This window comes from Schistocerca piceifrons, chromosome 1 (assembly GCF_021461385.2).
Source record: "Schistocerca piceifrons isolate TAMUIC-IGC-003096 chromosome 1, iqSchPice1.1, whole genome shotgun sequence".
Classification (NCBI taxonomy): domain Eukaryota; kingdom Metazoa; phylum Arthropoda; class Insecta; order Orthoptera; family Acrididae; genus Schistocerca; species Schistocerca piceifrons.
In genome coordinates, this window is record NC_060138.1 from 1,137,985,623 (window position 1) to 1,138,009,197 (window position 23,575).

A 23,575-nucleotide genomic window follows, 5' to 3' on the forward strand; every position below is an offset into this window, starting at 1 on the left:
TTTTAGACACTAGTAGTTGTGGTCTGATGTTTAGTTGTCCTGCAGCACTATGCATTTCTTTTGGTTTTCGCACCACACTTTTTCGCACACCACTGTTTACTGTTGGTTTATAAATAGACTGAAACATAATTAAATAGACGTAACACATGCAACAATTCAAAAGCAAAAAACGATGTAGGTCAAAAACAAACTAATGGCAAGGATAGATTGGCAACACTACAAAACACAAACCACAACATATACTTAGAAGTATAAAAACAAGCAGTAAACAGTGGTGTGCGGAAAAGTTTGGTGTGAAAAACATAAGAAATGCATAGTGCTGCAGAACAACTAAAAATTAGACTGCACCTACCGGTGTCTAAAGAAGAAAAACATCAACGATGTGCTGGCAGAGGACATTTCCCGACGTAAGCGAGAAATCAAGCGAAAATCACCTCAAGTGCACACCAACTTATAGTTAACGAACTGGTTTTCGATCTTAAAACAAATCAAAATGTAAATAACTTAATTACAGACCACTGATGATGCTTTACCTCAATAAAGCGAAACGCCTATCGTGAAAAAAACACGCGTTTTGTAGTTGGCACGACAGAACAAAAATATCCTCACGGAAAAAATTTTATGTACAATTTCCAAATGTAGTTTTCGTTTCGACAATTCTGGAAAAAAATTCTTTCATGACATCCATAAGATTAATTTTTCCAGCCCTGTCTTGATGAACATGGAGGAGGAGTAGGTGTGTCTCGACGGAGTCATTGTTGATGTGAGGCCTGTTTTAAGTCACTTTATTTTACAGGCCCGTCTTGATCCGTCTTGAGCACTTACTATGTACCTACATGTTTAGTTTGACGGTCATAGGGAAATGTAAAAAAAATTATGTTATCAAGACGGACCTGTAAAATAAAGTACCAAATATATGATCACGGACTCATTTTCAGACTTTGTCTTCAATTGATCTGTTATAAGCCGTCTCAAGGCGCTGAATGACCTCTCAGATGATGCTGACGATACTGGAACAGTCAGAATCAGAATGATGAGGCGAATAACTTCCGGAAAGAGTTCTTTAACCCTATCAGAGTTGGTTTGTTCGTAGAGTGCGGCGGACATCGTATTAGCGGCGAGCCAGGTCAGGCGTACCGGCTGCTATTTGAGCGTTGTTGGCCGGTGTTTGTCATTTTCGACAGGACCACACGCGACTTGTGCCTGCGTGACTGCCAGACTAAACTGATCAAAAAAAGTTTTTTGCACCACCTGCATATCTGCAAATGTGTGTGTACTTAGGTTCAAGGGGAATCAAACAGTAAGTAATGAGGGTGGTGGTAATACTTGTTTTGAACAGTATATTAATACGCAGGTGCAGAGGATAACTGTTAACAATGTAAACGGACAGCAAATTCGCTTTTTTACAGTCAAGATTTCTGTCTTAAGTCTGGCGCGCCTCCCCCAAATTCGGCGCTGTGGCCACTCTTAGTTCGGCCATACGACATAGGACTCGATCAGTCTCAACTGCTGTTCAAAAGTGCTGTGCTGAGTTTGCTACATATACATACAGAAGCGAGCGAGGTGCCGCAGTGGTCAGCACACTGGAATCGCATTCGGCAGGACGACGGCTCAAACCCGTCTCCGGCCATCCTGATTTAGGTTTTCCGTGATTTCCGTAAATCGTTTGACTGATGACCATAGATCTTAAGTCCCATAGTGCTCAGAGCCATTTGAACCATTTGAACCCTAAATCGTTTCAGGCAAATGTCGGGACGGTTCCTTTGAAAGGGCACGGTCGGTTTCCTTCCCCCATTGCTTCCGAATCCGAGCTTGTGTTCCGTCTCTAATGACCTCGTTGTCGACGAGACGTTAAACACAAACCTCCTCCTCCATATACATAACAGAAGCTGTCCCCCCATTAGGAGGCACAGGCTGAAAAACGGGACGAAGGGGGAGGACAGAATGTAGTAGGAGTTATAAGACGCTTCAGTCAAATGCAAAAATCATTGCCAACAATAATACTGAGCCCATATTTCTTGACGGCAGCATAGTTTATTCACTGGCACTGCTTATAGATCAAATAAAACTCCAAGTGAATTTGTGGGGGGGGGGGGGGGCGGGGGTGGACGGTAACCATGTCTCGCCCCCCCCCCCCCACCCCCAGAGTTTGAAGTGAAGTGTGAGGGCGGGGGGGGGGGGGGGAGGGAGGGACTGTCACTCCTGACACCTTCCCTCCCCCCTCCTCCACGCCCAGTTAATACGCTATTGTCTGGTATGTCGTTGACATGAGCTGTTCTGCATTTAAAAGCGACGCAAGCGAAACTTCATTACCCTAAGTGCTATACATTCTGACGTGACACACCTATAGAGCTCATTTCGTTGACAGTTACTCCTCTCTTTGCGGATGGTGAACTGTTTCATCAGTATTACTGTATTAATTTGATGATTGGTTGGGTGAAGTTCGTTAAGTATAGTGGACTGACATGTCAGCATTAGGTTATTAAATCCTTTGTCAAAGGTATTACTACGTTATAGTAACAAAATAATGACCGGGATTCGATAAAAGCTACAGCTTTCATCAATGCTTCAGTCTTAGACGACTTTTCCTACTCCGGAGTTTCTGTTCACTGTACTTGTAAGACGCGACAGTAAAATTCAGTGCAGTAATTTGTCTTCCTTTCGCATACTTCCTCCAGCAGAGTGTTTACAACGGATAACTTCGGAAGACTCCGCAGAAACGAATACCACGGTGGCACGCGCTCGAAAACAGGCAGTGGTGGGATAAATGACCGGTTTTGGCAACTTACTGGTCAGTCGGTTTTCTTTTTTTTTTTTTTTTTTTTTAGTCAGGTTTTTTTCAGTCGAATGAAACGACTGGATGAAACTAGTTATATGCCAGTTTTTGACTTGGTCTCCGGATTTGAGTATTTTCATTTACATACTTTTTTCACCGTTCTCGGTTATACATCATCCGTGACTAGTATTGTCAGATCTTTCAGAGACAAACCAGATCCTTTAAAAAAGCGAACTCCCATGTGTAAAACGACTTTAAATATATGCTGAGGTGACGAAAGTCTTGGGATACCTGTTAATATCACGTCAGTCCTCCTTTTGCCCGGCATAGTGCAGCATCAGTCTACTCGACGTAAAGTATGTCAGCGAGGAGAATGATTGCAAAAAGTTTGAAATTATAAAGATGGTTGGAAGTCTCTATGTGCTCTCATTATGAAACACTGGATGAATATAGTCAGGGTAATCTGCGCTCCATTCTAAGCAAAAGCAATTTTTTGACACATCTCAGTGTTTAGGATGCCATATCACGTGAAATATGCTAGTTTTTCACGCATCTAAATGTCTCTGACATAATACCTCCTCAACTGTGTGTCGTGCAATGATAGAATTTTGCAGGCACGTTGAGTCGTATGTTCGACACCGTCTGGAAAACGTGTTGTGAATAGATTTACTAGTAACGAAGTATAAAATGAAAATGTAATATCTGATGCTGAAATTTTACTGCATGAATAACATAAATGTAGTAGGCGATAACCGTTTTTCCTTCCGTCATTTTTGTGGTGGGTGTCAGCGAGAACTACTTCAGGTTTGAAATTATGTGTAAACTTTATTGGAAGTCTCCAAGTGCTCTCATTCTCAAACAATGGATGAGTCCCGGTATTTGCGTGTCGTGATTCGCATTGCCTCAAGACGCACAGTTTCTAGCTGTAATAGTTGTCTTATTGTGTGAAACTTTTAACGGAACATTATAGTTCTTGATGAGTAAATTACGACAAGATTTTAAGTTTTAAATTCGGACAATAACCGCGAAAAATACTGAATTTCAATTTTTGTTGCTCCTAGAAGACATTAGATAGGCAACCTGTAACTGGAAAGGCAAGGTCTTGATTTTTATGCTGGTGGTGTTGTACAAGAGGGACGTAATATCTGAAATCAAAAAGGTACTTACGTATCACGGACAAAAAGCTAAAGTATGCCTAAATAAGAACGTAAGTAGAGAAATTGTTGGATGTAACCACAATGAAATTTTCACTCTGCAGCGGAGTGTGCGCTGATGTGGATGTAACGTCCGCCAGTTGTGCAAAACATCGTTTTTTCAAAGTTCCCAAACATGTTTCAGCACCTCTGTGCCATTATCAGTGGGTTTCTGTTTTATTTAATTTGCAATGTTAACATTTTTACTAAAAGATTACAAAGTTACGGAAATATTTAGTTCAAACGACTATTTGTTTCTGTTAGTTACTATCTTTCCAGTCACGATGTTGATGAGAAATTTTATTGGGAGTTAACATATCATTTTATGTTTTAAACATGATTTGTGTATAGTGTGTATTGAACTGGGGACCTAGAAACGACGTCCCCGCCGTAGCCCTCACTGGTTCACAACGCCACAACAGGTTTCAGCAGTCCACGCACCCCACCGCCGCGCCACGCCGCACCTGCCCGCCCCCCACCCCCCCCTCCCCCTCCCCCCCCACCCCCCCCCCTCCCCCTCCCCCCGGTAATGGCTCATACCAGACGAGTGTAACCCCAAATGTTTGCGTGGTAGAGTTGGGGTTGGGTTGGGTTGTTTGGGGAAGGAGACCAGACAGAGCAAGGTCATCGGTCTCATCGGAATAGGGAAGGATGGGGAAGGAAGTCGGCCGTGCCCTTTCAAAGGAACCATCCCGGCATTTGCCTGGAGCGATTTAGGGAAATCATGGAAAACCTAAATCAGGATGGCCGGACGCGGGATTGAACCGTCGTCCTCCCGAATGCGAGTCCAGTGTCTAACCACTGCACCACCTCGCTCGGTGCGTGGTAGAGTAATTATGGTGTACGCGTACGTGGAGACAGTGTCTGCGTAGCAATCGTTGACGTAGTGTATGTAACTGAGGCGGAATAGGGGGAACCAGTCCGTATTCGCCGAGGCATATGGAAAGCAAACCACAGGCTGGCCGGCACACCGGACCTCGACGCTAAGCCGCCGGGCGGATTCGGGAAGCAGCGCGTTAGACTGCGCGGCTTGCCGGGCAGGCTAAAATATAATTTAGTTTGTCGTGATATTTCGCACATATATTCGCACCTACTTACGTTTTTGTGTGGTGAGCCCTTTTTTCAGCATCCTGATGAGGTGTCGTGAAGCACACGTAAATACAGCACATTTTTCAGAAATTTGGTCATAAAAAGCACTTTACACTTCACCAATACACACTGTAATCGTGGTGGTTGTGTATCCTCGCCCAGACAGTGTCATTTCGTTTACCAGTAAGTTTGGCGCCAGATTTGAATTTTGTTTACATTTGATCTCTCTCTCTCTCCCTCCCTACCCCTGTGTGTGTGTGTGTGTGTGTGTGTGTGTGTGTGTGTGTGTGTGTGTGAGAGAGAGAGAGAGAGAGAGAGAGAGAGAGAGAGAGTGTGTGTTCTGTACGCTTCTTAGCTGTTTGTGTTGTCTTTTATTTGGTGTTCCTTTAGTGTGTAAAAAAATCGCGACAAACTAAATTACGTTTAAAGCATAGATTGACAGGTTAACCCCCAATAAAATTTCTCATCAACATCGTTTGGTTGCAGATAACAACCTACCAGTACGAAATAATACGCAAGTGGTCCTGCAAAACCATGCAAACCGAATGTAAAGATATTAACTAACAGAAACAAACAGTCGTTTGAACTAAATATTTCCGTAATTTTGTAATCATTCAGTAAAAATATTCACATTACAGATTAAATAAAACAGAAACACACTGATGATGTCGCAGAGGTGCTGAAACCTGATGAGTAAATAAATAATCTTATTTCAATGGAATTTATTTCAACATTGAAAAAGTCAGAATTGTCTGACGAAAAAAATAATTTTTGAAGTTATTTGGCACTTACTAAGAAAACGGGATGCAAGCGACAAATCAAAAAGGCGCTATTACTGCGTCCTAGATATTGTTTTAAATGTTTGCAAGTACATATATTCACGAGCAAATAAATGTATATGTTCTGAAATGACACTCCTATTCATTCAGTACTCAGGCATACGCTTCTGCTGTACGATGTTCGACAACAATTTCCAATACGAATTCTGCTTTAGTGATTAATAAACTCTGTAATCATTGCCTCTTCCTACATTTTTTTACTATAATTCGATTTTTTCATAAAAGGGATAGTCGCTCATAACCTCACTTTCGCCGTTCAGATGCCAAACTGCACAGCCGATAGCTCTCAAAACACCGGCAGTTTTGGGATGACCTACAGTTCCCACTACTTCGTGCAAACGTGATGTCATTTTGACGTCACACGCTGTATCGAAGACGGAAAGTCGTGTATCGATTCTCGTGACGTCCGAAACAATTAACGCTCACCTCAAGTAGAGAGAACTGGAGGTTAAGCTTTTTCTTTGCTCAGGTACATTAACGTCAATGTTAGTCGTTTATAAATGTGTAAAGTTGTGCATTCATGGGGTCTGTACTGTGGATAAGGGATAAATTAAAGTTTTGCAAAGAATTAACTCCAAAACGTTCTGAAAAAATTGTACCATTTTTTCAAAAATGCCTTCATCAACCCTGAAAGTGAAATGATTTACTTATTTACAAGCAAGAAAAAACTGGAGCCAGCAAGCATTGAACCCAATAACATGTATATTAAATAGTATTCATTAAGGTGTCTCAGTAAAATAAGCTTATTTTTAGAATCTCTGAAAACTAATTTAATGAGGTAGCCTGTAATTATAAAGGATGGGTAGCTATTCTAGCGGACGAATTTAAGCAACAACTCGTTTCTCTTACTCTCAATGAATAAATGCTGTTTCAAAGCACGAAACATTGAGAATCTCTCGAAAACGGGTAAGATTTGCTGTAACAAAATTATGAAAAACGTCGTATTGGTGGTTAAAGATTTACTTTAATTGAAGACGTTTTTGTTTGGCAGAGAAGTGTCGTAAAAGAACTAGCTCGTAAATTTTCTGTTATTCTTTATAGATGGCTCTCACTTTTAATTCTTTTTCAAATGTAGCAGTCTTTACGCTTTTTATTCTGAGTGGTAGTTTGTTTTAGCAGATGATCAATGTGTTTTGAATATTTATTCACATTTGCGTGTTTCATGCTTAATTTGTAAATTGTTGACAATAACAATTCACTACTGAAAGAGAGAGAGGGAGAGAGAGAGAGAGAGAGAGAGAGAGAGAGAGAGAGAGAGAGTGAGTGAGCACTCATATTTACATAACATTTAATATTCAGAATGTAGGAAAAGATAGATTACTAGTTATCGTAAAGATAACACGCTGAGTTGCAGACAGGCTCAATTAAAAGACGCATACACATTAGCTTTCGGCCACAGCCTTCAACGGAAGAAGAGAAACACACACCATTCATTTATACAGGCAAACACACCTTACGCACACATGATCGCCAACTTCGGCAGCTCGGGCCAGAATGCAAAATGCTTGTGCTTGCTTGTGTGAATGAATGGTGTGTGTTTCTCTTTTCCCGATTGTACCAGACCCTTTTAAAAACATGAAGGCGAAGAAAGTTTCAGATACGGCAGGGCGCGAAGCATTCCGTAACTCAACGCTTGTAACCACTGCTCCACGATGAACTAGCGAAAGTTTGCCTAACTTACTGTAACTTTGATCTCATGGCGGCTTTAGGCATGATGTTTAAATTACAATAAATCGTAACAAGAATGTTTTTTATAAATCTTCAGTCTGTCATTGCCCTGAAACGGGAATTCAATATGGTGTTTCCCAAAGACCCAGCGTGCAATATTAACGAAAGTCGATAGAAGTTCCCACAGTCTTCTATGCTTGCGTGTGCGTTAAAAATGACGTCATGTTTACACAATGTCTTAAGAAGTGTGGGTTACCCGCAGTTTTGAGACTGATGTGTTAACGATAACGACCACGAGAAATACACGAGACTCAGAACGCGAATTAAACGCGGGGGGCGCTGCAGTAGACTCACTTGTAGCGTGTAAAAGGGGCTAAGATGTTGTGCCCGTAATAGTACAGGGAAGGCATTAATTTCCAACAATAGAAACTACTTAATTTTACGGGCGTGCCACTCAAAGCGTTAAACAGACAGTCACGGAAACAGCCTGTCAAACATGTTTGTGCGTAAAACAGTTTTCGTTGTTGAGAAACTGACATTTGTTGTGTCGCGCGTAGGTGGCGTAGGCACGTAACGTTAGCGACAGACCCGGACGGTGCACAAGTCCCGCCCAATCACCCCCCTCCACACCAAACCATATCCTAAGCTCCGCCCATGGTCTGCCGCATATTCCAACATCGAAGTTGTTCGTATCACAGATATGCCAGTCATAACAAGGGAGAAAATCAGTAGTTAGTACGAAATACAGTTTTTCCGGTACCATTGTGAAAAGAATTAGAAACATGTTCACTGAATATGCGAGTTGAAAAATCATCAATAAGAATGAAAAATAAAAATGGTATCCACACTGTCTGTTTTATCTCATGAGCTTTCATCTGCACTATATCAAAACATCTGATATTTGTTAACTGCAGTGAGCGCAAATTTCCGTCACCTCGCGTAGTGTTAGAAATTGTGTTGGGAAATATTAATTGGTAGTATCGCCAAGGATGCTGTCCATTATCTCGATTGTCTAAAGTCAATGTTGTGCATAAACAAGGCAAAGTCGATGTCTTGGTTTGTTTCTGATTACCTCTTTAAGGCTAAAGAATATAAGAGTGGGATAATGTAGAAATGCGTAATGCAAGGAGTCAGATATTTATACAGTGACATTCTTCATTAATATTTGCCTGTGTAATGGGTGAATTTTTACTTGTGAACTCTTATGACTGCTTGCTTATAGCAGACACGAGATTACTTTGAGTTCTTCAGTGTTTGAGAGCTTTAGAGCTGCCTATCGTTAAATATATATACATAATTTCGTCAGTGTCATTCCAACACATCTTATCGTACTTTAATGTCTGTTAGATATCAGTTTTGACAGTAGTTGGCCACAATAGTCCAAATTAGGTGCCTTGTGTATGATAACTTTATTGAGAGTGCATATCTATGTTTCATTTTGGCAGTATTACACAAACTGCTAAGAAGTACTAACAGCACAACACTGCTAGTATGAACAACCGCGATCAAACAAAAAACGACGAACAAAAACACGACAGCGACGGGGACTACCCTTCGACCATAAATATAATAGACTGGCCCTGACGTCATTTTCGTGGCTCCAACATCTCTGGGCTAAAGTCACGTGAATGTTGGCAAAACATGGTTGTTTCGTCTTGCGCTTATGGCTGTACTCAGCGTTTTGTCGGGGGAAATGGCATTACATTTCACGTGTGTTTCTGTGATAGTGCAGATGCGTTTATTGAAATCTGCTGAAGTGACTTTTATATGTTTTTTACACTTGAAATAGAGTATCACGTAAATTAAAGTGTTGAAAGTGATGCCTGTAAAGCCAGACTCATATTACATTTTGGAAAGTATCTGTGATAATTCGGTTACAGAAGAAAGTATAACTGTTTCTCGTTCCTAAGCATAGGTTCACTAAGGATGAATACCGAAGGCAGCTTTGGATACAGACCCTGAAACGGGAAACTTTAAGCCCTCTGCACATACGCGCCTTTTTGTATATACAAGTGAGATTATAATAAGGTAAGAGCACATATAGTCGACACATGAAGAGAATTTTTTCTACCTTCTAATACTATTAAATAAATGTAGGCTCCAAAATTATTTTCTGAGACTTCAAAGTCTCACCTTTCATCTAAAATATCATTTTTTTTAAAACTGTTAGTTTAAACTTTTGTAAAAATAGTAGGAACTGAACCTTTGAAGTGCACCTAAAATTGATACCCTAAAATGGACCTGCTCCTAAAGTCGACAATTTTGGCACCTATAGTTGACATAATTCCCATATCCCATTTTCTAATTAGTGACTAGAGCTCAAAACGCGGCGAATCCAATATTTAAAGTTTTGACGCGAGCCCACTCTTACTGTTTAAAAGAATTTTAACGACATTTTACTTGAATTGATAGTTTATAGTAATTTCGTCTCGCTGCCCACCAGAGGGGCGTTCGATGTATTTGTTAGATTTTATAAGTGGTACTGTGAACAAATCAAGGTCAAATGTAGTTCTGACGTAATTTTTCGGAAATAAAAAAGTAATTTTTGTTGGAAGCGTTTGGCAGTCAACTGAGAAATGTGGGTAAAATACGATACAAACATAGGATGGCAGACCGCTGATTTGAAATCCCGCCACGTTTTGCCAACAGTCACGTGGTTTGTGTTGGAGCCACACCAGCCCTATAGCTTCTGCACAGCAAGGCCAGTCTACTAGTATCTATGGTCGAAGAGACTACCAAAGATCATATTGATGTGCTCTTGTTTGGTGTGGCGGGGGTAGGTGTGGAGGGGGTAAATGGGCGGGGCTTGTGCAAATGTCCGGGGCTGCCGCTAACGTTTCCTGACGTAGGCGCGGTGTTTTTGTTTCAGGAGATACAGGTGACACCGGCAGAGGACGACAGCGGATGCGCGGCGTCAGAGCTGAAGGAAGGAGAAGATGGCTGCTCCGAGGCGTGGCGCTGGTGGCGCTCGCTGGGCAGCCCGCGCTTCGTGCTGGCGCCAATGGTGGACGCCAGCGAGCTGGCGTGGCGGCTGCTGAGCCGCGAGCTGGGCGCGCAGCTCTGCTACTCGCCCATGCTGCACGCCGCCGTCTTCGCGCGCGACCCCAAGTACCGCCGCGACGCGCTCGCCTCCTGCCCCGAGGACCGGCCGCTCATCGTACAGGTCTGGCCGCAATCGACCAATACAGAGCGCCGTTAAAAGAAAATATCATTAACTACCGAGTGGTTATAATTAAAGTGCAACTACTCACGGAGGTCCAGTGTGTGCTGTAATTATCGTATGGCAGCGATTTCCTGTCAGAGAGGTCACAGTTCGTAGTAACTGACGGAAAGTCATCGAGTAAAACAGAAGAGATTTCTGGCGTTCCCCAAGGTAGTGTTATAGACCCTTTGTTGTTCCTTATCTATATAAACGATTTGGGAGACAATCTGAGCGGCCGTCTTCGGTTGTTTGCAGATGATGCTGTCGTTTATCGACTAATAAAAGTCATCAGAAGATCAAAACAAACTGCAAAACGATTCAGAAAAAATATCTGAACGGTGCGAAAAGTGGCAGTTGACCCTAAATAACGAAAAGTGTGAGGTCATCCACATGAGTACTAAAAGGAACTCGTTAAACTTCGGTTACACGATAAATCAGTCAAATCTAAAAGCCGTAAATTCAACTAAACACCTGGGAATTACAATTACGAACAACTTAAATTGGAAGGAACACAGAAAATGTTGTGGGGAAGGCTAACCAAAGGCTGCGTTTAGTGGCAGGACACTTAGAAGTAACAGACCTACTAAGGAGACTGCCTACACTATGCTTGTCCGTCTTCTTTTACAATACTGCTGCGCGGTGTGGGATCCTTACCAGGTAGGACTGACGCAGAACATCGAAAAAGTTCAAAGAAAGGCAGCACGTTTTGTATTATCGCGAAATATGGGAGAGAGTGTCACAGAAATGATACAAGATTTGGGCTGGAAATCATTAAAAGAAAGGCGTTTTTCGTTGCGACGGAAACTTCTCACAAAATTCCAATCACCAACTTTCTTCTCCGAATGCGAAATTATTTTGTTGGCACCGACCTACATAGGGAGGAATGATCACCACGATAAAATAAGGGAAATCAGAGCTCGAACGGAAAGATATAGGTGTTCATTCTTTCCGCGCGCTGTACGAGATTGGAATAATAGAGAATTGTGAAGGTGGTTCGATGAACCCTCTGCCAGGCACTTAAATGTGATCTGCAGAGTATCCATGTACATGTAGATTTGCTAATGTGTTAATGCGGAAGCGATTTACTCTGGAAAAAAAAGTTCCAGTTTTGGCCACCAGGTGCAAATCTGGCGTTGTACAGCATCACGTCGATGTCTCCAGTGCTCGTATTGAACAAACTGTCTATGTAGCAGTTAATAATAAAATTAATATTATGCCTTTGCCACTTGTTTGCATTTTTCTGACCACGTTCTGTCCCTAATCCATTACATACGGAAGCGTTTCCGTATGTTTATCTTGCTGTGCGGCGCCAGATTAGCGCCTGGTGGCCAAAACCAGAACTAATTTTTTTGCAGTATAAATCGGTTATGCATTAACACATTAGCATATCTTCCAAGTTTCGCTGCCATACGACAATTACAGCCTACACTGGACGTCTGTGAGAAGCTGCACTTTAGTTGTAGCCACCTGGTACAACATACGTTATTGTCCATATATATCAGTTGCTGTCATCAAACTGCGGCCAATGGGCCACATGCTGAGCGAATCAAGTATTCGTGCGGCCCGCGGTTCCAAGCTGTGTTTTATAACAATAGGCGTCTAGCAAGCCAACGGCCTTGCCACAATGATAACACCGGTTATTGTCAGGTCACCGAAATTAAGCGCTGTCTGACTTGTCTAGCACTTGGATTGGGTGACCGTCCGGTCTGCAGAGCGCTGTTGGCAAACGGGGTGCACTCAGCCCTTGTGAGGCCAATTGAGGAGCTACTTAACTGAGAAGTAGTGACTCCAGTCACGAAAACTGAAAATGGCCGGGACAGCGGGGTGCTGACCACATGTCCCATGCCCCTCCGTATCCGCTTCTGGTGACTCCTATCGTCTGAGGATGACACGGCGGTCGGTCGGTGCCGTTGGGCCTTCCGAGGCCTGTTCGGACGGAGTTTAGAGTATGCATCTAGCAACTAACAGCTGCATCCAAAAGCATAAAGTACCGTTAACAGATTCTTGAGACAATACATTTGTAGAATGCCGTAGCCCGATTTCCCAGAAACTCCACTCACAAGAACCCCTTGAGTTCCAGGTCGCAAAAGGCCAATGATGTTTACGGCATTCGACGTCCCACATATTGTCTATCAGGCAGCCACAATACTGGCTGCTAATGACAACAGGGGACGGGATCGGAGCACAGCATGAGGCTACGGAGTGTAATTGAACTGCTTAGTCGACGAGTAATTCACAACAATGCTACAGTGCTAGTGGTATTGTGATACAGAGCAGAGCAATGGCAACGGTAAACAAAGTAAACACTGCATTATATCTACAACCAACAGCTGCCGAAGTTGACATTTCGTCAGAAAATAGCCCAAGGAATTTCGCAGAGTGAGAAAGAAGTGCGAGATGAAATATTACCGTTTCTCCAAGATGAAAATTAGAAATTTGTGGAAAGGTCTTATGGGACCAAACTTCTGAGGTCATCGGTTCCTAGGCCTACACACTACCTAATCTAACTTAAACTAACTTAGGTCATGAACAACATACATATCCGTGACCGAGGGAGGACTCGAACCTCCGACGGGGGCAGCCGCACGGATCTTGACAAGGCGCCTGAGACCGCGCGGCTACCCCGCGTGGCTCTCCAAGATGAGTCAGTGGAAGGTGTGTTATTGTATACGCTCGACTGTGCGGACAATCTAAATGAGGAGTACAACGATGACGATATGTGCTTAACAAGCGAAAGTGATATTGAAACGGGTGTCGATCCACGTAGTTCATCATCCTTGTCGGACTGGGAGCCACAAATGCCGTCCCCAGTGAAATGTAGTAAAGAATGGAAGATCATCTACAGCATAGTGAAAAAAAAAATATGAACAGTTTTCGAATAAGTCCATAGCAATAAGACCGTGTAGTGTATAAGAAAAACTACGTATATTCAAGGGAAGACAAGGCACACTGGTTACAAAAATCGTTGTTTGCGCGTTTCAAGGATGCTCGACACTATTTACAAAAATGGTTCAAATGGCTCTGAGCACTATGGGACTTAACATCTGAGGTCATCACTCCCCTAGAACTTAGAACTACTTAAACCTAACTAACCTAAGGGCATCACACACATCCATGCCCCAGGCAGGATTCGAACCTGCGACCGTAGCGGTCACGCAGTTCCAGACTGAAGCGCCTAGAACCACACGGCCACACCGGCCGGCTCACTATTTACAGTATGTGCATGATAGTGACTTATTACGTTAGGCACATCAGAATACGCGCGATATACCCTGACGCGCCAAAGAAACTGGTGTAGGCATGCGTATTCAAATACAGAGGTATGTAAACAGGCAGAATACGTGCTGCGATCGGCAACGGCCATATAGTACAACAAGTGTCTGGCGCAGTTCTTAGGTCGGTTACTGCTGCTACAATGGCAGTTATCAAGCTTTAAGTGAGTTTGAACGTGGTGTTATATTCGGCGCACGAGTGGTAGGAGGCTCTGTAATGGTGTGCGGAGTGTGCAGTTGGAGTGATATGGGACCCCCTGACACGTCTAGACACGACTCTGACAGGTGACACGTACGTACGCAACCTGTTTGGTCACCTGCATCCGTTTGTGTCCATTGTGTATTCCGACGGATTTTGGCAATTCCAGCGGGACATTGCGACACCCCACACGTTCAGAATTGCTACAGTGTGATCCATGAACACTCTTCTGAGTTTAAACACTTCCGCTAGCCATCGAACTCCCCAGACATGAACATTATTGAGCATATCTGTGATGCCTTGCGACGTGCTGTTCAGAAGAGATCTCCACCCCCTCTTACTCTTACGGATTTATGGACAGCCCTGCAAAATTCATGGCGTCAATTCTGCGTGCTCGTAGGGACCCTACACGATATTAGACAGGGTACCAGTTTCTTTGGCTCTTCTGTGCAGATTAACAGTGATTTCAAAGGAAGCAGTGGGTGGTTGTATAACTTCAAACAGTGCTACAAAACTAGAAGACGTGTAATAACGAAATTTCAAACAAAACTTCAAGTTGTGGATGCACGGCAAACTGCGGAATCAGCCCGAAAATTTGTAGCTGAGATAAACTTATCCCATCGTTCAGTACTGGAATTTGTTTTCAACTGCCACCAATCGGGATTCGAAGAGGAAATGGCTATAGAAGGAACGCTAAAAGTTAGAGGTTCCAAGACAGTTGTATCTAGATCAACTAACATCAATGCCTTAAAGCATTAGTATACAAGTATCCCCACTGTTAATCTGCATGATAAATTGGCTGGAAAGTTATTTATCTGCTGCGAGTATTTTGGAACCCTCCCGGTTCTTTCTCGTGTGCGTGATCTTGCAGGGTCGGTAGGCAACATGTATGTCAGTGCAAGCAAGAAGAGTGGGAAAATGGGCGTAAGGGAACTACAGATATGGTATGAGCACTACTTTTAGCGGATAGTTGATCAAAATAACTTGCTTGTGCTTGATTCGTGGTGTGCGTTCTCATCACCATGCGTTCTTTAAGACTGGATACCTAGCTGAACGTTAACTCCCAAGGAGTTCGCATTCGAGCTTGATTTTGCGAACTTTTGTGATCACTGTGGCGCACGGTTTTTCATTTGGTGTTCGTGGTGCAAGTTAATGGTTTGTTTTGAACATTTCTTAAATGTCGACGATGTCCATTTTGTGAAGTGTAATATATGCATCCCGTAGAAGGTTGGTCTTTGCACCTCCAGGACACTCATTTATGTCGCTCTCCTGACGCGCATGGTGAGTCATTAGCAGCTAATATTTTTCTCGTCGTAATTGTTAACACAACAGTTTCAAATGAGACTTCCTGGCAGATTAAAACTGTATGCCGGACCGAGACTCGAACTCGGGACCTTTGCCTTTCGCGGGCAAGTGCTCTACTAACTGAGCTACCCAAGCACGACTCACGCCCCGTCCTCACAGCTTTACTTCTGCCAGTATCTCGTCTCCTACCTTCCAAACTTTACAGAAACTCTCCTGCAAACCCTGCAGAACTAGCACTCCAGAAAGAAAGGATATTGCGGAGACATGGCTTAGCCGCAGCCTAGGGGATGTTTCCAGAATGAGATTTTCACTCTGCAGCGGAGTGTGCGCTGATGTGAAACTTCCTGGCAGATTAAAACTGTGTGCCGGATCAGGACTTGATCTCAGGACCTTTGCCTTTCGCGGGCAAGTGCTCTCATTCTGGAAACATCCCCCAAGCTGTGGCTAAGCCGTCTCCGCAATATCCTTTCTTTCAGGAGTGCTAGTTCTGCAGGGTTCGCAGGAGAGCTTCTGTAAAGTTTGGAAGGTAGGAGACGAGATACTGGCAGATGTAAAGCTGTGAGGACGGGGCGTGAGTCGTGCTTGGGTAGCTCAGTTGGTAGAGCACTTGCCCGCGAAAGGCAAAGGTCCCGAGTTCGAGTCTCGGTCCGGCACACAGTTTTAATCTGCCAGGAAGTTTCATATCAGCGCACACTCCGCTGCAGAGTAAAATCTCATTCAGTTTCAAATGAACTTCACTAAAGATTGAACTTGCGACCTCGCACTCAAGGGGCTACGTGCCAGTGGACGAGGAGCCAAAATAAGCGATCATGCGTCTCGGCTAATCCATAGATATTCGACTGTTTCTGAGAAGACGATCGCAAAAGTTGTCGACGTAATTTAGACGCCTTTCAGTACGCGATAGGCTGAGCCCAAAGGGGTGGCGTAGTGCCTTGCGTCGCGGCCTATCATTTTTGTGTCCCGTGTTCGAAACCCGATTATTGTTCTTTCTTTTTTCGTTTACCTTCCCATGTCCGTAGAAGGTTACTAAACGAATATTTCTTATCACGTTAGGGGATCCAAGGGCATCATATCAATTGTAAAATTACAACTGAGTTTCACAACAAATATCTTACTTTTATTATATAATTATGTGTTTATGGTATTTTGAGGGATTACAATCTTTTTAAATTTTAGTATTCTTATATTTCATTATTATATCAATTCTTAATTCTTATATTTTATTCTTATGTTTACTCTTCAGGAAGATCTGATGCCGATCGTAGAAAGAGTCGAAACAGAAATTCCGAACACCAAGAGCATCGCACGAAGGTAGGGTTGCCACAGTGACATTTCTTCGTACGAATCTCACGCGGGAAAGAAATGTCGTTGACATTGTTGAAGATTCACGCATTGGCAATAATTTCACGGCAGGCCACGCATAAGGACGAAAGTAACTTTTGCGTGTTGTGCCACAGTCGAGCAGCATAGCTCAGTGAAACTTGGACCATACAAACACTGAAGCGCTAAAAAAACTCGCACGGGCATACGTGTTGTAATGCATAGATGTGTAAGCAGCCAGAATACGGCGCAGCGTTCGGCAACGCCTATATAAGACGACAGGTGTCTGGCGCAGTTGTTAGATCGGTTACTACTGCTACAATGGCAGGTTATCAAGATTTAAGTGAGTTTGAACGTGGTGTTATAGTCGGTGCACGAGCGATGGGACACAGCATCTCCGAAGTAGCCATGAAGTGAGGATTTTCCCGAACGACCATTTCACGAGTGTACCGTGAATATCAGGAATCCGGTAAAATATCAGATGTTCCACATCGCTGCGGCCGGGAAAAAGATCCTGCAAGAACGTGACCAACAACGACTGAAGAGAATCGGTCAACGTGACAGAAAGGCAACCCTTCCGCACATTGCTGCATATTTAAATGCTGGGCCATCAACAAGTGTCAGCGTGCGAACCATTCAACGAAACATCATCGATATGGGCTTTCGGAGCCGAAACCCACTCGTGTACCGCTGACTACTGCGTAACACAAGGCTTTACGCCTCCCCTGGGCCCGTCAACCCCGACGTTGGACTGTTGATGACTGGAAACATGTTGACTGGTCGGACGAGTCTCATTTCAAATTGAAGCGAGCGGATCGACGTGTGCGGGCATGAAGACAACCTCATTAATCCACGGACCCAGCATGTCAGCAGGGAACTGTTCAGACTAGTGGAGGCTCTGTGCAGTTGGAGTGATATGGGACCTCTGATACGTCTAGATACGACTCTGACTGGTGACACGTACCTAAGCATCCTGTCTGATCACCTGCATCCATTCATGTCCGTTGTGCATCCCGACGGACGTGGGCAATTCCAGCAGGACAATGCGACACTCCCCCCCCCCCCCCCCCCCCATGTCCAGAGTTGCTGCAGAGTGGCTCCAAGAACAGTCTTCTGAGTTTAAACACTCCCGTCGGCCACCAGACTCCCCAGTCATGAACATTATTGAGCATGTCTGGAATGCTTTGCAACGTGCTGTTCAGAAGAGATCTCCACCCCCTCGTACTCTTACGGATTTGTGGACAACCCTGCGCGATTCACGGTGTCAGTAGCCTCCAGCACTACTTCAGACATTAGTCGAATCCGTGCCATGTAGTGTTGCGGCACTCCTGCGTGCTCGCGGGGCCCTACACGATCTTCGGCAGATGTACCAGTTTATTTGGTTCATCAGCGTAGAAACCACTGTTACAGTATAGTACAGAAAGTAACTGAAAGAAATACGCACTGAGACGAACGCGAAGGACAGTTTTATTCAGAGGTAATAGTTACATTGAAGTCACCGAGATTCATGATCCTCCAGTGAACGTTACTAAAAGCGGAACATGGTTCTTAATAGGATGTGTGATCACCACAGATGGCAATGCATGCTCTGCAGCGTGCTGCTCTGCTGGCCACAAGATTGATAAGTAGAGTGTGGTACGGCGTTTCATATCCCAACTAGTGTAGTTGACAACTGCTGGACGGTCTTTGGTGCATATGGTAGTGCTGGCCTTCATCTCCACAACGCATCCCACAAGTGCTCGGTGGGATTTAACTCGGGGGAACAGGCAGGCCAGTCCATACGCCGAATATCCTCTCGTTTACCTCTCGACCAGTGTTTTCCTCGTTCTCGTCTGGTGATGGCTATCCAGGAGTCCCTGCATACTCTTGCGCGTTGCGGCCGCTCTGCGGTCTTTGTTTGGACCCCGGGCCATGTTGGGATACCCGGAAATGAAAATGTTGACCGCCTGGCGAAAGATTTGAGGGCAGTCCTCCGCCGACACATTTCCTCGCTTTGGGACGCTGAATGGCGCGGTCTTGCCACCCATAACAAACTTCGTGCCGTCAAGGAGACGACGACTGTGTGGCACTCCTCCTTGCGCGTCTCTCGCAAGGAGTCTGTCGTCCTCTGCCGACTGCGCATTGGGCACACTCGGCTGACGCACGGCCACTTATTGAGCCGTGAGGACCCACCTCTGTGTCGCTGCGGCTCCATTTTATCTGTGGTCCACATTTTATTGGAGTGTCCGCTTTTAGCTGTGCTCAGGCAGACTTTTGCGCTGCCTGATACGCTCCCTGCCCTTTTATCTGACGACCCTGCTATGGCTGGCTTAGTTTTACGTTTTATTCGGGCAGGGGGTTTTTATCGTCTCATCTGAGTGTTTGTTATGTCCTTTTGTGTTGATTCTGGCCTTTGGCCTACGATTTTAGTCTGCGTTTTTATTGTGTTTCCCGGTGGTTGGCTTTTCCTTTTTTTGTTTCTATGGTCGGCCAACCACCGACACACTCTGTGTGATTTTAATTTGTTTTGTCTGATCTCTGTCGGAGTATTTCTTGTCCTGTGTCGTCTGACGTCTTTCCTGTTGTTCGTTTTTATTCTCTTTGGGTGGTTTTAATTTTTATTTGGAAAAAGGGACCGATGACCGTCGCAGTCTGGTCCCTTTAATCCCACAAACCAACCAACCTATCCTCTCGTTTCGTGAGCTCCTCCACCTCCGCAGTTCAATGCGGTCGCGCATTGTCATCCATAAAAGTGAAGGCAGCGGCGAATGAATCCCTGAAAAGACGGAGATGGGGAAGGAATACAGTGAGGCAGTAACATCATGCGGTGAGCCCAAAGATTCGGAGGTCGGTCCGCCTATGCAACATTATGCCTCCTCACGTTACAACACCTCAATCACAAAAACGATCATGTTCGACATATTCCTGGGGTGCATTACGTGTTCCCTCCTCTCGCCGTTTGAGGGTGGGCCCAGCACTGTCAAACTTGATAGTTTTGGTGGGTCAACTGTTACGGTGTGGGGAGGTATACTGTTACGCAAACTGATCTCCAAATCACTGAACAAGATACACTCTCCGGTCAACGTTATTGTGACACTGAAGTCCTTCCCCTTCCGTCTTTTCAGGGGGGCTTTCGACCCTGACTTCCTTTTTATGGATGGCAGTGCGCGACTGCATGCTCCAGCTCAGGTGGGGGAGATCTTGGAACGAGAGGATACTCGGTGAATGGACTGGCCTGCCCATTCCCCGACTCAGATCACATCGAGCACGTATGGGTTGCTTGGGGGGAGACGTATTTAGCACGTCCACAGAAACCAATGATCATCCTGCAGTTGTCAACACACGCTATTAAGAATCACGTCCCGTCTTGAGTAATGTCAAGGGGACCATCTTAAATTGCGGCGACTTCAAAGCAATTATTGCCTTTCGCTCCCTGTATTTTACCCCTGCCACCTTCAGAATTTGAAAGAGAGCATTCCAGTCAACATTGTCAAAAGCTTTCTCTAAGTCTACAAATGCTAGAAACGTAGGTTTGCCTTTCCTTAATCTATCTTATAAGATAAGTTGTAGGGTCAGTATTGCCTCACGTGTTCCAACATTTCTACGGAATCCAATCTGATCTTCCCCCAGGTCGGCTTCTGCCAGTTTTTTCCATTCGTCTGTAAAGAATTCATGTTAGTATTTTGCAGCCGTGACTCATTAAACTGACAGTTCGGTAATTTTCACATCTGTCAACACCTGCTTTCTTCGGGATTGGAAGTATTACATTCGTCTTGAAGTCTGAGGGTATTTCGCCTGCCTCATACATCTTGCTCACCAGATGGTAGAGTTTTGTCAGGGCTTGCTCTCCCAAGGCTATCAGTAGTTCTAATGGAATGTTGTCTACTCCCAGGGCCTTGTTTCGACTTCGATCTTTCAGTGCTCTTTCAAACTCTTCACGCAGTCTCATATCTCCCATTTCATCTTCATCTACCTCCTCTTCCATTTCCATAATATTGTCCTCAAGTACATCGCCCTTGTATAGACTCCTTCCGCCTTTCTGCTTTCCCTTCTTTGCTTAGAAGTGGTTTTCCATCTGAGCTCTTGATATTCTTACAAGTGGTTCTCTTTTCTCCAAAGGTATCTTTAATATTCATGTAGGCAGTATCTTATCTTACCCCTACTGATATATGCCTCTACATCCTTACATTTGTCCTCTAACCATCCCTGCTTAGCCATTTTGCACTTCCTGTTGATCTCATTTTTGAGATGTTTGTATTCCTTTTTGCCTGCCTCATTTACTGCATTTTTATATTTTCTCCTTTCATCAGTGAAATTCAGTATATCTTCCGTTACCCAAGGATTTCTACTAGCCCTCGTCGTTTTACCTACGTGATCCTATGCTGCTTTCACTATTTCGTCTCTCAAAGCTACCTATTCTTCTTCTACTGTATTTCTTTCCCCCATTCTTGTCAATCTTTCCCTAATGCTCTCCCTGAAACTCTCTACAACCTCTTGTTCTGTCAGTTTATCCAGGTCTCATTTTCTTAAACTCCCACCTTTCTGCAGTTTATTCAGTTTTAATCTACAGTTCATAACCAATAGATTGTGGTCAGAGTCCACATCTGCCCCTGGAAATGTCTTACAATTTAAAACCTGGTTCCTAAATCTCTGTCTTACCATTATATAATGTATCTGAATCTTTCCAGTATCTCCAGGGCTCTTCCATGTATACAACCTTCTTTCATGATTCTTGAACCGAGTGTTAGCTATGATTAAGTTATGCTCTGTGCAAAATTATACCAGGCGGCTTCCTCTTTCATTCCTTACCCCCATTCCATATTCTCCTCCTACGTTTCCTTCTCTTCCTTTTCCTACTATCGAATTCCAGTCATCCAAGACTATTAAATTTTCGTCTCCCTTCACTATCTGAATAATTCCTTATATCTCGTAATACATTTCATCAATCTCTTCATCTGCGGAGCTAGTTGGCATATAAACATGTACTACTGTGGTAGGCGTGGGTTTCGTATCTATCTTGGACACAGTAATGCGGTCACTATGCTCTTTGTAGTAGCTTACCCGCATTCCTATTTTTTATTTATTATTAAACCTACTCCTGCATTACTCCTATTTGATTTTGTGTTTATAATCCTGTATTCACCTGACCAGAAGTCTTGCTCCTCCTGTCACCGAACGTCACTAATTCCCACTATATCTAACTTTAACCTATCCATTTCCATTTTTAAATTTTCTAACCTACCTGCCCGATTAAGGGATCTGACATTCCACGCTCCGATCTGTAGAACGCCCGATTTCTTTCTCCTGATAACGACTTCCTGCTGAGTAGTCCCCGCCCGGAGATCCGATTGGGGGGACTATTTTACCTAAGAGGACGCCATCATCATTTATCCATACAGCAAAGCTGCATGCGAACGGGAAAAATTACGGCTGTAGTTTCCCCTTGCTTTCAGCCGTTCGCAGTACCAGCACAGCAAGGCCGTTTTGGTTAGTGCTGCAAGGCTGCCTCTGCAACTACTGAAAAGGCTGCTACCCCTCTTCAGGAACCACACGTTTGTCTGGCTTCTCAACAGATAACCATCCGTTGTGGTTGCACCTACGGTACGGCTGTCTGTATCGCTGAGGCACGCAAGCCTCCCCACCAACGGCAGGGTCCATGGTCTCTAGGGGGATGAAAGTTAGCAGAACAGTAATTCCAATACTGTTTTCTTATGTACGGGTACATTTAGTACAGTAGTTTAGTTCTTTTAAATACTGTTGTGTAGAGTAGACATGCAGTAAAGGCTGTCCTTCCTACAAACTGCATTGACATGTTTTTTTATTATTATTTTTGTTGTTATTGGAGGTAGGCGAAATGCTACGCAGGCAGCGGAACTGTACAGAGAGCGATATCCTGATAAGAACCCACCTTCTCGACGGATGTTTTCTCGTCTTGTTGCGACGCTTCAGGAAATGGGAAGTTTCAACCCCCCATGACAATGCAATCGTCGTAGCACTCGCACAGACGAAGCTGCTGAAGTTATTTTTCTCGCTTCCATTGCTATGAATCCACATGTGAGCTCATGACAGCTTAACACGAGATTGGCATTCCTAAAACCAGTGTACATCGTATTCTTAGACGTCACCGGTTCTGTCCTTACCATGTACACCTACATCAAGAATTGCATGGGAATGATTTCCAGAATCGTGTACAGTTCTGTCAGTGGGCACAGCAGCAAATCCTCGCCAACCTGAATTTCTTCTCCAGTGTTCTATTTACCGATGAATGTACCTTCTCAAACAAAGGACTGGTAAATACAAGGAACATACATTATTTGTCGTGCGACAACTCACGATGGTTTAGACAGGAGGAACATCAGCGTCAATGGAGAGTTAACGTCTGGTATGGGATACGTGGTACTACAATTATTGGCCCCTATTTCATCAATGGTAGTCTAAGCGGCACATCGTATGCCAACTTCCTCAGACGAATTCTTCCTCCTCTTATGGATGAAGTGCCGCTAAGAACCATAATGCTTATGTGGTATCAGCACGATGGATGTCCAGCATGTAATGCCTTGCGTGCACGCCGTGTTCTCAACCGAAGGTATCCTGTCAGATGGATTGGTCGAGGAGGAACAGTTACTTGGCCTGCTAGGTCTCCTGATTTAAATCCTCGGGACTTTTTTCTTTGGGGATGCATTAAAGACGTTGTCTACTGCAATGTTGCAACAACTCCAGAGGACATGCAGGA

At 44.1% G+C, this 23,575-nt stretch overlaps 1 protein-coding gene across 1 annotated transcript in view; it reads left to right on the forward strand.

The window, feature by feature from the left end:
• Window positions 1-23,575, forward strand: part of LOC124780746 (tRNA-dihydrouridine(16/17) synthase [NAD(P)(+)]-like) — a 247,119-nt gene that overhangs the window by 188,432 nt on the left and 35,112 nt on the right. Inside the window, exon 2 of the mRNA XM_047253803.1 lies at window positions 10,435-10,728. Within this exon, the coding sequence (XP_047109759.1) occupies window positions 10,435-10,728 (294 nt within the window). The remainder of the gene's footprint in view (window positions 1-10,434; window positions 10,729-23,575) is intronic.